Raw genomic sequence first — 13,958 nt, forward strand, 5'->3', positions numbered from 1 at the left:
TTGTAACTGATTTCACTGGTGTCAGCTGAGGGCAGGAGTAAAAAATACCTCACCAAACTTCCAGCCTCTGAAAGGTAAATCATCTTGAGTCTGAAATAAAGATTGTTGTCCTCTCCTAGTTTGTGGAAAGAAATAGGTGAGTCACACCGTCAGTCTTTGACAGCCATCTTAGGATATAAAGTATTCTTAGATTCTTTTCCTCTTTTACTAAATAAAAGGTGCCTAAATTACTAATTTTGATTTATATCACTAATTCTGAGATACTGAAAAATAAAGCAAGATGAATCTACTCATCATGTACAAAATTATTACAACCCTGATCTAATTTTTAATTTGGCCATTTTGACCTTGGGCTCAAAGGCCTGAGATTAGGCTAAATAACCTTCAGATTTGCTTTCCAACATAACCTTTTCTATGATGCTATCTATCTATATATGTGTGTGTAAAAATACATTTTTATTCCCATTCCACTCCCACAAATGTAGCAGATGAGATGAAGCATTGCCGTGACTGTTTCTTGGGAATGTCACTCTAGGCACACAGTATCCAAGCAAGGAGGGTCTTGTAAATAGGCCTCAATCTGAGTGTTCAAATCTGTCATTGGCATTTAACATTCAGTGTTGACAATGGGTGTATTGGAGGTATTCAGTTGGCCCCGGAACTCCCTTTTGTGTCTGTAGCTCAGTCATGAGTCATGCACTGCATGTATGGGGAACCCTGACTTTCAGTATGTGTGTGTTTGATTAGAAATCCTTCCACCCCTAAAACTAGCAAGTAGAGTTGCATCTTTTAGAACATCAAAGCCTCTTGGAGGCTCATGCCTTCTGCATCTTTTTAGGGTTGGTATCACTGATGTAGAGACTAAGGAAAAAATGTGCCCTTTAAGAACCTAAATAGCCCAAAGCCACCATCATCACAAATTCAGGACCACCTGATGCACAAATATTACATTGTTGCTTGTTTCAATAAAACTCATCTTCTTCAGCAATGGCATACCAAAATGTGGCTGAATCAGTCACTAAGGCAAGGATGTTCAATTACAATAAACATCACAACACCAAATTTCTCAATTGGGCTTCCATCTCTTGCATCAGAAATCAGTTTGGCAAATCAGTATATGGTACATAGAAGAGACAGTGATCCCTAACTCCCTCCCTACATACATTCTCTGGGGGCTTGTAAAGGAGAGAAACACAAATATGAACCCTGTCAAAGGAGAGAGTAAGCTGAAAAGAACAGAAAAATGTGAAGGTGCAGAAAAGCTAGATTCAGTTAGCAGTAAAAAACCGTGGCATTTTCTGAAACATGCAGTACTAAAAAGAAAGTACACTGCTCTAACTCCACTGACTTCAAGGAGGGCTTGACCTCTTGGATTTGGAGTTGAATTTGAAACAGGTTGTGGGCTATTTGGCTCAGTGTTTCAATGATAATTATTTACAGAGAGAGTACAAGAGAGCTCGAACATCGAGGAGCCTTTAATATAGGAATTTATTACTGATCCCCTTCTGATTTGGATCCAACTTGACCACTGCATTTCTGCAACAGAGATAAAAACATCCCTTCCAAGAAGCTGTCCTAAGCAGAGAATGTTTCTCTTCATGGGATTGAATTCAACTTTAATATCTGTATCTACAAATGTAGGTCATGTCTAAATCTGTCTAGTGTCCCTTTCCTTTGGCTTCTTTCTAATATTGTTTCTTAGGTAACAACAAAAAAAATAATACAGCTCTGACTGAGAAAAGCTCCTAATGGGCTATTTTATTCAAATGTCTCTCTGACTCTTCTGACGAACTGAAACATCACTTTCAGATGTTAGTGTGAGTCTTTCTGTTTCCTTCTAAATATACCCTTAACAGACTTTGTTCCTGAAGATGTAGAATAAAATTGTTCTGCAAACTCACTTTATTTTTAAGAGCTTTCTGGTTCAGTTCTCCAATCCCCCAAATCCCATCTATTGAAAACAAATTAGAATTCATGAGAGTAAGAGGACACTTCTGTCTATGCCACAGCGAAAATGAACACAGGTGATACAGAAAATAAGTTCTGTTTTGTTTAACCAACTGCAGATCCTTTCGGGAAGACAGATGAAAGAGAACCTCTCACCAATGCAGTCAGAAGTGATTCAGCTGTGATTGGAGGTAACTTTGTTTTTAAAGATTACAGTAGAAAAATAGGAGACTTTAAATCTGGGCTCCATGAAACCTAGCTGAATTTTTTTTGTAATATGATGCAGGTCTAATATTTGCTCTATTTATTAGTGTGTACCTGTATCAAGCTCCCTAGGTAAGCAACTGCATTATGGATTACTGTGGACATACATGGATCATCAAGAACTTGAGTCTTCTAAAATATAAACCAACTCTGTCTGTCTGCCTGCTTAAGCAGGGGATTTGGACAAGATGACCTCCAGAGGCCCCAGCCATTCTCGGATTCCATGTGATTCTGTGTTCTAAGACCCAGCTAACTAGTAACTGTTTTAGACACAGCCCTGCTGAGACCCTCTACACAGTATTCATATATCCCATACTTCTTGAGCTCTCTCTTTGCAATCCGGTGGTGTAGGGGAACTCACCAGGTCATATGGAAGTATATATATGCTAAATCATATGAAAGTATTTGTATACTAGGGAAAATTGTCCTCCTAATTTCATGTATGGCTTGAATTTTCCTTTAACAGCCTAGAAGACAATTTATCTCTGTTTATTTTAGCGGGTGCCCTGTAACAAGCTGCCTTTGATAATATCTAAAAGCTATAAATTAAAGTGTACGAGGTTCATGCAAGGTTTCCAGAGATAACATAGAAGAAAATATGACAGAGCGAGAATTTGTATGAACATACAGATCTAGCTTTTCAAAAGCAAACACAGTGAACCAACTTTACTCCCAGTGAAAGCAAAATTTGATGGAAATTAGGTCAATTACATCAATACTTGCTGCTTTAAGTGTTCTTAAGATGAAAAAATAGAAATAAATCTGCCATGGAGGGTGTGATAGAGGCATATGGTTGTGTACAGACTGAGATGAACTGATCTATCATATCTACTAGCTGCTGTGCATTGGTAATGCATTTTTGAGGTAATTGGACTTTCTATTTTGGTTTTTACTCTTTCTATCCTTTCTTTTTTGCCTCTTTATAGGTGTAATAGCAGTTGTGATATTCATCATCTTTTGCATCATTGCCATCATGAGCAGATTCCTCTATCAGCACAAACAAGCACATCGAAGTAGCCAGAAAAAGGAGAAGGAATACCCAGAAAACCTCGAGAGCAACTTTAAAGCTGACATTGACTTGCAGAACACAGTGAGCGAGTGCAAACGGGAATATTTTATCTGATGGACAATGCAATTTATTCTTGCTCTTACTTCCCTAACCTTCCTTTATTTATTCCTTTATTCCTTTCTTCCTTCCTTATTTTCTTTTTTGAAAATTTTTTTTAAACGTTCATTTTTTGCTATTCCATTTGGAAAAGACCGCCCTGCACAGGAAACACTGAGAACAATCACAGTGCCTCATTCTTTGCACAAGAACCTGGCAATCACAGTTTACTTCTTCAGCTCAAGAGACCTGTTATCCCACCCTACACAAAATAAGATCCACATGCACACCTTGTGTCTGCTGTCAGTTCTTGGATGTTTCAAAGTCCCTACATTTATTTGTGTTTTTTTCTCTGGAGCTATTTAAGTTATCACTTTTACAGTAGAGCTGGACTATGAAAAGTACAGGTAAAGTAGTTGAACACATAGCTCTAGAGGTACTGGGACAGGATAGAGGGAAAGAATGAGACCAAAACACTTGATTTATTTCATAGGCTCATTTACAGCAATCATAAAAATCTGGCCAAAATCTCAAATGTTATTAATTGTTATATTGTCTATTGATTTAAATGGTGTTACGTTAATTCATACCAGCTGAGAGGCTGGTATGACGTAAAGGAGAATAAAACTGTCTTCATTAAGCTCCTTCCCCCAACCTCCTGTCCTTTTACTGTAACTTTTAGGCTTCCCAGTACTTTTCCAACAATATATGTATCAATAATAAATATCATTCCCATTCACCTCTTCCACCTCCATCTTGTAAGGCTGGCTATGTAGACCCAACATACTCTAGCATAACTAGCTGAAGCATGGAAAATAGTAGCTTGAATCTCCAAGGGTTTTAGGAAGCTGCTAGGACTTAGGTGCTCTATATTTGTCTGAAATTTTAGAAATGCAGCATATGCCTGTTCATGCTATATGGAGGATTATCATGCACTTAGGTTAAACACTGTTGCTGCTGTGGAAAAAAAGAAATACATAGATGAGAGAAAAACAAAAATAGTTTACTCTTAAACATGATGCACACATTCTGCAAGTTCTTTTAAAAAAAGAAAAAATAAATCCAAATACTCAAAAAAACCCTCCCAAAACTGCATGTAAGATTGATTGGTATTTCTTGTTTGTAGAAGTTGGAATACCTTCTCCAAAGCTAAATAGATCCGATATCGAACAACCCTGTTTACAAGTAACAACATTAGGGAAACAAAAAAGAATACTCTTACTTCAAATTAATCTTCTTTCCTTTTTTCTAAAGTCTTCTGTCCTTTCCTGATTGGGAACAATACTGAAGACTTGAATTCCACCCGTATTACTTGTGCTGCATGGTTACAATGTGAGGCTTGAAAACCATTTTTTGAGTCACAGACATCCTAAGGGTCAGAAATGGAGGAGTCCCAGCAAGGCAGGTTTGCACACTGTATTGTTTCCATGTGACATCTGTCTTCTCAGGGCTTCTAAAGAGCATGTAGAGTTTGCTGTAGGACTTGAAGGTTCCTGACAGTAGTTGAATGAAGCCTACAGTTAAGGGGAAAAAAAACCCTTATTCATTGCAGTACTCTTGATAAGAATTAATTCAAGACAATTAATTGTACAGCTGAATCTCTTTCTTTGCCCTACACCCTAGTGCAGTCATCCTGGGGTTTCCACATGAGGGTCCTTTTTACATAAAATCTAAGAATCACAGTATGAGGTAATAAGCCACAGCAAGCTAGAGATGAGCTTACCCATGCAACAGATGCTATTTTTCTAGGCAGTGCATTTCAAAGGTAAGTAGCTGTTTATTTGGGGGATTTTTATGAGGAGAGAGAGAAGGCAAGGAAGAATAAATAAATGACAGTTTGGATATGGTGGTTCTTCATCACTTCTTTGGAGCATCCAGTGAAGAGAAAGCAATCTTAGAATTATATCATTCTCATGCAAAGAGGAATATGTGAGACCACCTCTTAACTGAGCAATTTTATGAAGCCATTTATATTGAAATTACTATTAGTGCTGTTCTTCCTCAATCATAGTCAACAATAGCCCTTTTGCCACATGCTGGCTGATTCATGTGATTACTGAGAGTGTTTCTGTGTAATGAGATGTGTAATAATGGATTCGTGACCCTGAGATTATCTCAGCTGGTTAGACCGTGGTGCTAATAATACCAAGGTTGTGGGTTTGTATCCCTGTATGGGCCATTCACTTGAGAATAGAACTGGTGATCCTTGTGGGTTCCAACTCAGAATAATCTGTGATCTGTGGTTAGCTGAGCTCCCTTTATGTTGCTTTATTTTTGCAGTAAAATCCTGGCAAAGAAATTATTTTTATTTCTTCCTTTCCCCAGATAAAGCTGCTTTGTTTGGCATGGCAGGAGGGGAGGAATAAGAGAGTTCATGGGCTCCTGTTTGGGTCCATGTTTGAGTCATCTTCTCTGAAATGACCTGTGTATGAGACATCTCTGAATTCCTAGCATGCTTAATTGACTTTATGAAGAATGGACTAGGAAGAAGGGGAATGCCCCCAGTTGTGTGTTTTAATCTAGATGACCTAGCAGATACAAAACATCCTTCTGTTTTCCTACATGTTAGTTTCCAGGAACAAAACTACTACAGAGTGCAACATTAAAGTGAAAAGCCTCTCCGGCAGCAGAGTAGCTGGAGAAGGGAGACTGAGCAATGAAGCAGAGTCCTCTCATTCCTAAAGTAACTAAATTGCTTTCAGTCCTCATAGGACCTGATTCTGCAAGATGCTAAACTTTCTCAAGGAGGATCAAGGTCTCATTACCAAAGGTAGATATCAGTGTTGCTGCAAACACTTCAGATACAGCTCAGTGGCTCAGTCCCAGGCCAGAGGGCAGGTGTAGTGGCAATGCTCTGTGCCAGCCCACATCTGGCAAAACGCTGTCAAGTGGTTAATTTGTCCATTTTTCCTTATCCTCCTTTAATATAGCCCAGGCTGGTAAAACTCTTTCAAAACTTACCTTTGGTGTGCATCTGTAAAAAGAAAGAACTGCACATATATAAATGCTTGCATGAGTATACAGAGACATGTGCATCTATACCTATGGATGTGCTGAGATGGGAATATTCTTATGCTACAGGACTGAACCAATGAGCACATTAGTATGGACTTCTAAATCAGGATGCCAAAATTCTTCTTATTAAATGGTAGCTAAAAGATATTATATGAAGTACCCTAATACTAACTCCTTTTTTGTTTTTTTGTTGTTTTTTCCTAATGCTTTCTTTACTGAGGGCATAATTAGATTTCCTTCAGTACCAGTTAAAGGAAATTAATAATATTTTTTTAAATAAAAAAGAAGAAATACAATTTCTTTCATTTTCCACAGTTCAAATTAGACCTTTTCACCATTTATTAAAAACCATTTCTGTTATTTTGGTTAAAATTTCTCTTTAGATGGGGTAGTTTTTCTTTTAGCTATTATTCTAGATAACATTTTTAAGTAAACATAAAATAATAATTTTTATACATAAAATGTCGTGTTTCATTTCAGTGGAAAAGAACTGTTGGAGCATTGTTTGGGTTTTCTTCCTTATCCTAAAATGAGTTTCATAATAAAAGTAAGGGACTGGTAGAAGCATACTAAGTCTCTTTTTTTTTTCTTTTGGTGATACGATATGTAACCTCTGAAAATTATTACTGCTAGGCAGGGATTTTTAGACTGTGAAATTACTAAGTATCTTAGATATGGATTTAGGCTCTGCAAATTCTTGTTTTCCGGAAAAGACTTGGCCAATAACTGCCATGCTTATAAAGATATTTAGTCATGCAGTCTGAGTTGGATGCCTGGAAGGACTGTCTGAGAATCCCAGTGCCTGGCTATAGAAAACAAAGGAAAGCTGTCTGCTGGAAAGCTAAATCCAACTAACTTTCAGTGTGACGTAGGCTGCCACCTGGGTGAAGGGTGGGCTTTCAAAAGAATTTGATGTGAGGTGGATGTGGGTGGATCAAGGCTTGAGTAAGTTACTGTAGAAGATGAGCATTTAACTCAAATTAATTCCAGCTGAATTTCTGCTTCTGCCTTCCTGTGAAATGTTTTAATATACAAGAGATTTAAATACCTTTGAAAATTGAATCCCATTTCTCTTCTGGAAATAAAATGTTGGTCCTCAGTAAGTCACCTATGTAATTGGCAGTTAGTATTTCATCTGTCCTTATTTACTTACTAGCGACAAGACAGTGTGTTTTGGGTAAATTTTTTACATGTACACTTTTTTATTTTTTCTTGGTTTTGCCATGGCTCAGCACAAAGCCAAACAAAAGACACAGCTTTAACTTACATTGGCTAAGTTATATTAAGTTATATGTAAGTTATATTTACCCAGAATTCTTATCTGGGTAAATATAACTGTAAAAACCAGACATATGGAGTTGTACTGTTATCAAATTGTGTTCAGTCATGAGATGCCCCTGATACTTAAGTTAAAACTGATAGCCAAATTACAAACATAGGACATTTTCTCTCTGCTTTATTTTAACCTGATATAGTTAGACTTAATTCATCCTATTTATCAATTGCCCAATTTTTACAGTGTGAGACAAATCCTTATTTTAATGAGATCTTTGAGTATATTAGGATTTAGCTGATCACATGTTTCACATATTGGGTGAGGAGCAATCAATACATCATATTGTTTCCCTATGGTGAGGGGTTATGAATCTTCTCCTAATGAAGTCAGCTATTGATTTTGCTGAACATAAGATTGAGTCCTAGACCTATGAAAGCACTTGGATATTGCTTTTGTCTGAGTCTTTTGGGTTTGTTTCATTTTGGATTTGGTTTTACCTGCTACTTGTTTTACACTTGTCATCCAGTCCAGTCCAGCCCAGCCCTGTGGTCAACGAAGACAGGGCAAATGTCTCAAACATCCTTTAAGATTAAAGGAATCACTAAAGATGCATCTTTCTCTCCATTGATTATAGAGACAGGGTAGTCTCCTGGCAATAGGTTAGCTACTTCTAGCAGAATTTGCTTACATGTTGGAATTTTACACTAGCTTTGCAGATCCAGTAGACACATCTGCACAGATCTTATAAGTGACTTGGATTTTTTTTTACTGAGATGACAGCTGGGTCAAGGAAGGACACCTCTTTGCATCTAAAATTACACTAGACATCTCTGCCTAGTAAATGCATGTGTCTAATTGTAGCCAAATACAAGAAAATCAAGTGTCAAAATACCTATTTGAGCCAGTGATGATCCAATCGGTAGTATATGGGGCTTGGAAGAGGTTTATTCTCCTTCCAGTGTATTCTAAATCCAAGATCCATTTTTTGCCTCATGTGGGAGCTTTGACAGATAGAATACATGTAGACAGATCCACACATCTCTTAATCTAAAGCTAACTCAGCCCCTTCATGTGACTTTCTAGTCCTGAATGTCTGGTGCCATTTGAGAGGAACTAGGGTATCTCTGCAGCTCCAGTAAAGAGGTGTGTCCCCTGTCTGTCATATCTTGCATCTGTTAGCCCCAAGCAGATGTGTCTGATACCTGTTGGCTTTGCAAATTATAGTAAGTGCCCATCCAGAACTCCTAAGCTCTTGATGAGCTGAATCTCTTAAAAAAAATAAAAATCCCATCTTCAGAACAAAATCAACTTCCTTTTCATCAATGTAAGCCAAGCAGTTGACGTGTGTCCTCCACATCTAGAAGAGTGTAGAGGCAGAACTTGATCCCTTTGTGCTCCACCACCTCCTGTCATCGCTGTCTGTTGATGTCACCTACACAAAGCTTACCCTAAACAAGATCAGAGTAAAGTATTGTTCTGCACTGCCAGTTTTTCACAGACAGAGTTTTTTTAATTTATTTTTCAGAAAGCACACTTAGTAAAAGACTCAAGCAAAGTGTGAGACCTTGTGAGGCTCTAAGACAAGTGCTATTTCAAAGCTTTCATACAATTTTTTAATGCCTACTTACCAACAAGCCAAGTGATATAGCTGCATCCCTGTGAAACCAGGGGCTTTATCCAGGGTCTTTAGAGGTTGGTGGGAGACCTCTTGGTGACCTCTTGCACCATGCCCTTGAAGATTTTGGGGGTTTTCTTCACAAGTTACTATCACAGCTTCAAAGCATGATTTGTTCCCTGCACTTTACTGCACTTCCTTTCCCAATGAAAAGTTCTTCATGTCCTCTTTCGGTGTGGGCAGCCCCCTCCTCTGTGCTCCTTTTGTACATGAAACTTCTAACCGCACTGTTCTTTTGGGTCTGGAGTAGCTTTTTTCTTTTATTGTTTATTTTGAGTCATGCATATAGGAGCTTGGATATATCAATGTTTTGGTACTTATTTTTGTGATCTTTTGCACTAAGTTACTCTGACAAAAAACAAAAACTGGAAAAAAAAAAAAGCACACTTTCTGGTGAACTATTGTAATTTGTAAGCTCGTTGTTTGTTGTTTGTAATGTACTGAGTCTACAAGCCGAGCTAAGGAAGGATTAAGGCAACAGTTTGTGTTGACAGTGTCACTCCATATCTAGTTCACCTGTTTTCTTTTTCTTTCCTTTTTGCTGTAACATATGGAGCTATCAGATTGGCAGTAGGAGGCAGAGGAACTTGTTTTACAGTTCTAAGATTACGATTTTTCTTCTGGCAGTCACAGAAACCAAAATGTCAGCTGTGTGTTTAACCAGAAGGGAGACTACACTCCATCATGGAGATGTAGTCACCTAGAGATGGTGACCTCTAAGGGGAAATGGGGACATTAACACTCCAAACTAAAATTGTGATGAGGCAGTGAAGGAGGCAAAAGCTCTCAGAAAAATTACATTTTTTGAAGACACACATAGTAACCATCAGGTGGATATGAGGGTTTCAGGTATTTTTATGTGGGTTTTGCCATGGAGTTAATTACTAGTTAGCCTGTCAAAACATAGCTTTAGTTGTCTCGATGATTTGTAAAGTATCGGAGATGTGCTTCAAACATGGGAGAGGATTTCAAAGCTGTGGCTGATACTGCTCCGACACTCTCCACTTAGATCACTGGAACTCTCCCAGATAACCCAAAGGAGAATTGGGGATGGTTTCCCTAAACAAATAACATTTAATGAAACACTGGGTACAACAGGTGATCCAAAGAATGGAGTTTGCTTAGAGACTTACCCCTCCCCATCCCTCCCTCATTTAGGATGCTTGCGGCAGCTTTTCTCTGAACTAATGGTTGCTGTTCACATTGCAACAGCATTTGCTTCTTGATATGCTGGTCATTACTCTCTTCACAAATTTGAATCCGACAACCCTGAAGAGAGTCCATTTGATACGATTTTTGCATGGGAAATTATTTACTCACTTTAGCATGCCCTTTACAGTTCCATCTTACATCATTTAGGCACAGCATTTTCTGATGTGTTTTGTCATTGCTGCCAATGCAGCACACATATTGTTACAGAAGAAGAATGATTTTTTCTGAGGTAAAGCTTAGATACCGTCAGTCAGTCTCACTTCCCATTCACAACTCATGTAGTACTTCAACACTCAAACCCATACTATGAAGTTTCAGGAGCTTATAAGAGCAAAGAGGTGCATTTTTTTTTTCAGACATCCAGTCATAAAAATCTCTGTGAGTTTTGCACATTAAATATGTAACATAGACCATTGTATCTATATGATAGAGAGAACGTTAACATTGTAGTACCATACCTGCTTTGAAACCCATTTCATAAAAGAAACAGACCCAGCTTCAGACCTGGTTGTAATCCTGTTTAGGTCAATGTAGATACATCACAGATAAATTTAGCCTCATATTGCCCTAGGCAAGGGCATTGATGATCTCCTGTAAACTGGGGTTGACATACATGAATTCAAGTCAGGACCTTATGTTCGTCATCCTTTACTGCTGTCAACAAGAGTTGCATTCACTGAAATTGTGTTGTCTTCTAGCAGCACTGTGGATAAAACTTGGGATAAGGCAATGAACTTCAGTTCCACGTAAGCACATGACATGGCTTAAGTCACCTTCAGGAGTTTCTGGAAATGTGTGTATGGAGAAGAGTGGTCTATGGGTGGTGTCTTGCCAACCGACTTGGGAACCCACCCACCAACTTTGGAAGGATTTTATGGGATTTTTCTGGAGTTCATTCCTGGGTGGACTGTGGTAAAGTGTACAATACTTGAAAAATAAAGGTGCCCTAAAAAGCAAAGGAAAAAAAAACCCAAAAAGACAGCTGAGATTAAATATTTGTAATAAAAAAAATTGAATCTGTCTACAGATGAGCCCTTCATGATTCACTTTGCTTTGTTTTACTCAAATTGTATTAACTAAATCTCTCAGAACTCTGTTCATTTCAGTAGCAAAGTGAAAAAAAAAATCTTTTTTTTGTTTTAATGGTCCATCCAAGGTTAATGTAAGAGTCTCTCAGTTACAGTAAAAAGCAAAATGGAGATTTAGATTATTCCTCTTTCACTATCCAGTTTTCTAAAGAAAATTCCACAGGATGTTGCCTCAGTCTAAGTCAGTTTTGTAGACAATGTAACATGTCTTAATACCCTGTTTGGGGGTTGAAAAAAATTTAGCCTTAGCTTCTTTTGTTTTCTATGGTTACTGTTGTACAGAAGAAAGACTTAAACTGTAAGTAATGTATATTTAATAAAAAAAGACTTTTTGTATGATTTTGTGTGGAAGACAGATGCCTCCTCCTGTGTTTTTATTTTATCTTCTAGCTGAACGAACATTAAAAAGTGCTGATTACGGGAAAATATTTTCAGCTGTTTATATGTTAATTCTAAGCCAACACGTCTCACTGGATATTAATAAAAGCTGAAGTGTCCACAACCAGGATTTATTGATTTCAGCTATGGTTAAAAGTTAATATCAGAGGATATCTGGGCATCACCCAAATACCTGACAAAACTCATAACTGTTGGTTTGCAGCACCCCGCGTGGGGTGCATAAGGGCACAAATTCCCATGCTGGATAAAAGTCATATCTGGAGAGATGCCTTGGTTCTGGTTAGAAAACATGCCTAGTCATAGCTCTGTGGCTTTCCAGGCACCCATGCACACGTGTGCACACACATGTGCTCTATCCCCAGCCTTGCACAAACGTCTCGTGTGTCCTGCTTCACTCATGGATCCCCAGAAGGCAGGATTAACAAGGGTTTGTAGTCTTGGGTGGAGGTGTGCTATTTGGCAAGACAGCTTTGCAGTACCTGCTTTGGGGTTTTACAAGCACAATGCCCACCTCATGGGGCTGATCCAGCCTTCCCCAGGCATCCCAGTCCACAACCAGCCGTGCATCATGCAGGCACCAAAGCCATCCTACACCAACAGAAAACTGCTGCTGTCCCCTTGTAGGTGCAGGAAGGGGGTTTATACATCACTTGGCTTAGACAAAACTTCAAGTTACAATTAATCCCACACTGAGTTACTTTACTCAGGGAAAAAAAAAAAAAAAGCAGTGAAGAGCTATATAAGCTATATAAATCTTTCAGCCTCTTCATAGCTAATATAGTGGGAGCAGTAACCTTTCAAAGGCTTGTAAGGGCAGTACAGACTCCTACAATTTTTAATCCAGACCTTGAAAATTAAGTTTGCATGGTTTACAGTCCAGAAATGTCAATGTGAATCATTTTCCATTTTTCTGAGTGGAGACAGAGAAACTATTTTCTTCTTCCTTAACGTCTTATGTGGAGGCTTTAGCATCCCCCATTGTTTTGGGGGAGTTTGGGGTTTTTTGGTAGTTTTTTTTCAAAAAATTATGCTTCTTTCTTCCTGAGCAGGAATGCGATGAGTTTGAAATATTATTCAGAAGGTTACATTAAATAATTGCATTAGTGTAATGAAAATGCATATATCTATTTGGCAGCCTGACAAAAGATCATTTATTGCAGTTTATGGCTAGTTAGCAACGTCTGGAAGAAGGGACAAGGTATCATCAAGGGTTGTGGTCAAATCTTCCTCAGCACCTGCTGTCTTTTTCTATCAGGCAGAACTAAAAAAAAAAAAAAAAAAATCACCTCTTTTGCAATTTCCACATGAGTAGCAGGTGTTTTACGCTAAAGCTTTATTTCTTCAACTAAAGGCCCATTGGCAAATGTATACAGGCAAATACCATTAAGTGAACACTGCTGTGAAAGAAAGGCAGGAGAGCCCTGCTGCAGTCAGGCGTGATATTTTTTTGCTTTTTTCCCACAGCATGAGTACTAGGCAGCTGCAGTCAGTGCTTATTTTTCTATACCTGTTAACCTAGCAAGTAATCAGGAAAAGCTGCCATACACAGCCACATTGTTCTTCCAAACTCCCATACCGGTGGTGTCTGTATTTAACTTTTCTTAGATTGAGATCATTTCTCTTCCTTTATCAAAGCCTAAGCTAAATAGCCTTTACCTCAGTTTAAGCCCGTTACAGCTTGTCCTATTGATGAAAGAATGGAAAGAATAGCTCTATTCCTTCCTTTTTCTCTGTTTGACTGCCTTAATTATCTGTTTAGTTACCTTATCTACCCAGCTCCCCATACTCTTCAGCTCCCTTGATTTCAGACAAACCAACCCCACTTCCCTTATGCCTTTCCTTGCATTTTTTTTTAACATATAATCACAGAAAACAGCCTGGTAAGAACTTAATGATCAATTTTACCAGCTGGGGTGTCAGAATTCACTGTAGTGCAACTAATCTACAGAAGATATATTTTTCTCTACGCCAAATTAT

The 13,958-nt window shown here is 38.2% G+C and overlaps 1 protein-coding gene across 1 annotated transcript in view; it reads left to right on the forward strand.

Moving 5' to 3' along the window:
* Positions 1-12,010, forward strand: part of CNTNAP5 (contactin associated protein family member 5) — a 293,699-nt gene extending 281,689 nt beyond the window's left edge. The window contains exons 23-24 of the mRNA XM_039381218.1: positions 2,067-2,138; positions 3,138-12,010. Coding sequence (XP_039237152.1) covers positions 2,067-2,138; positions 3,138-3,334 — 269 coding nt within the window. The 3' untranslated portion in view covers positions 3,335-12,010. The remainder of the gene's footprint in view (positions 1-2,066; positions 2,139-3,137) is intronic.
* Positions 12,011-13,958: the final 1,948 nt, after the last annotated feature.

Source organism: Pipra filicauda, unplaced genomic scaffold (genome assembly GCF_003945595.2).
Source record: "Pipra filicauda isolate LSUMZ 115617 unplaced genomic scaffold, ASM394559v2 scaffold218_size1660888_pilon, whole genome shotgun sequence".
Taxonomy (NCBI): Eukaryota; Metazoa; Chordata; class Aves; order Passeriformes; family Pipridae; genus Pipra; species Pipra filicauda.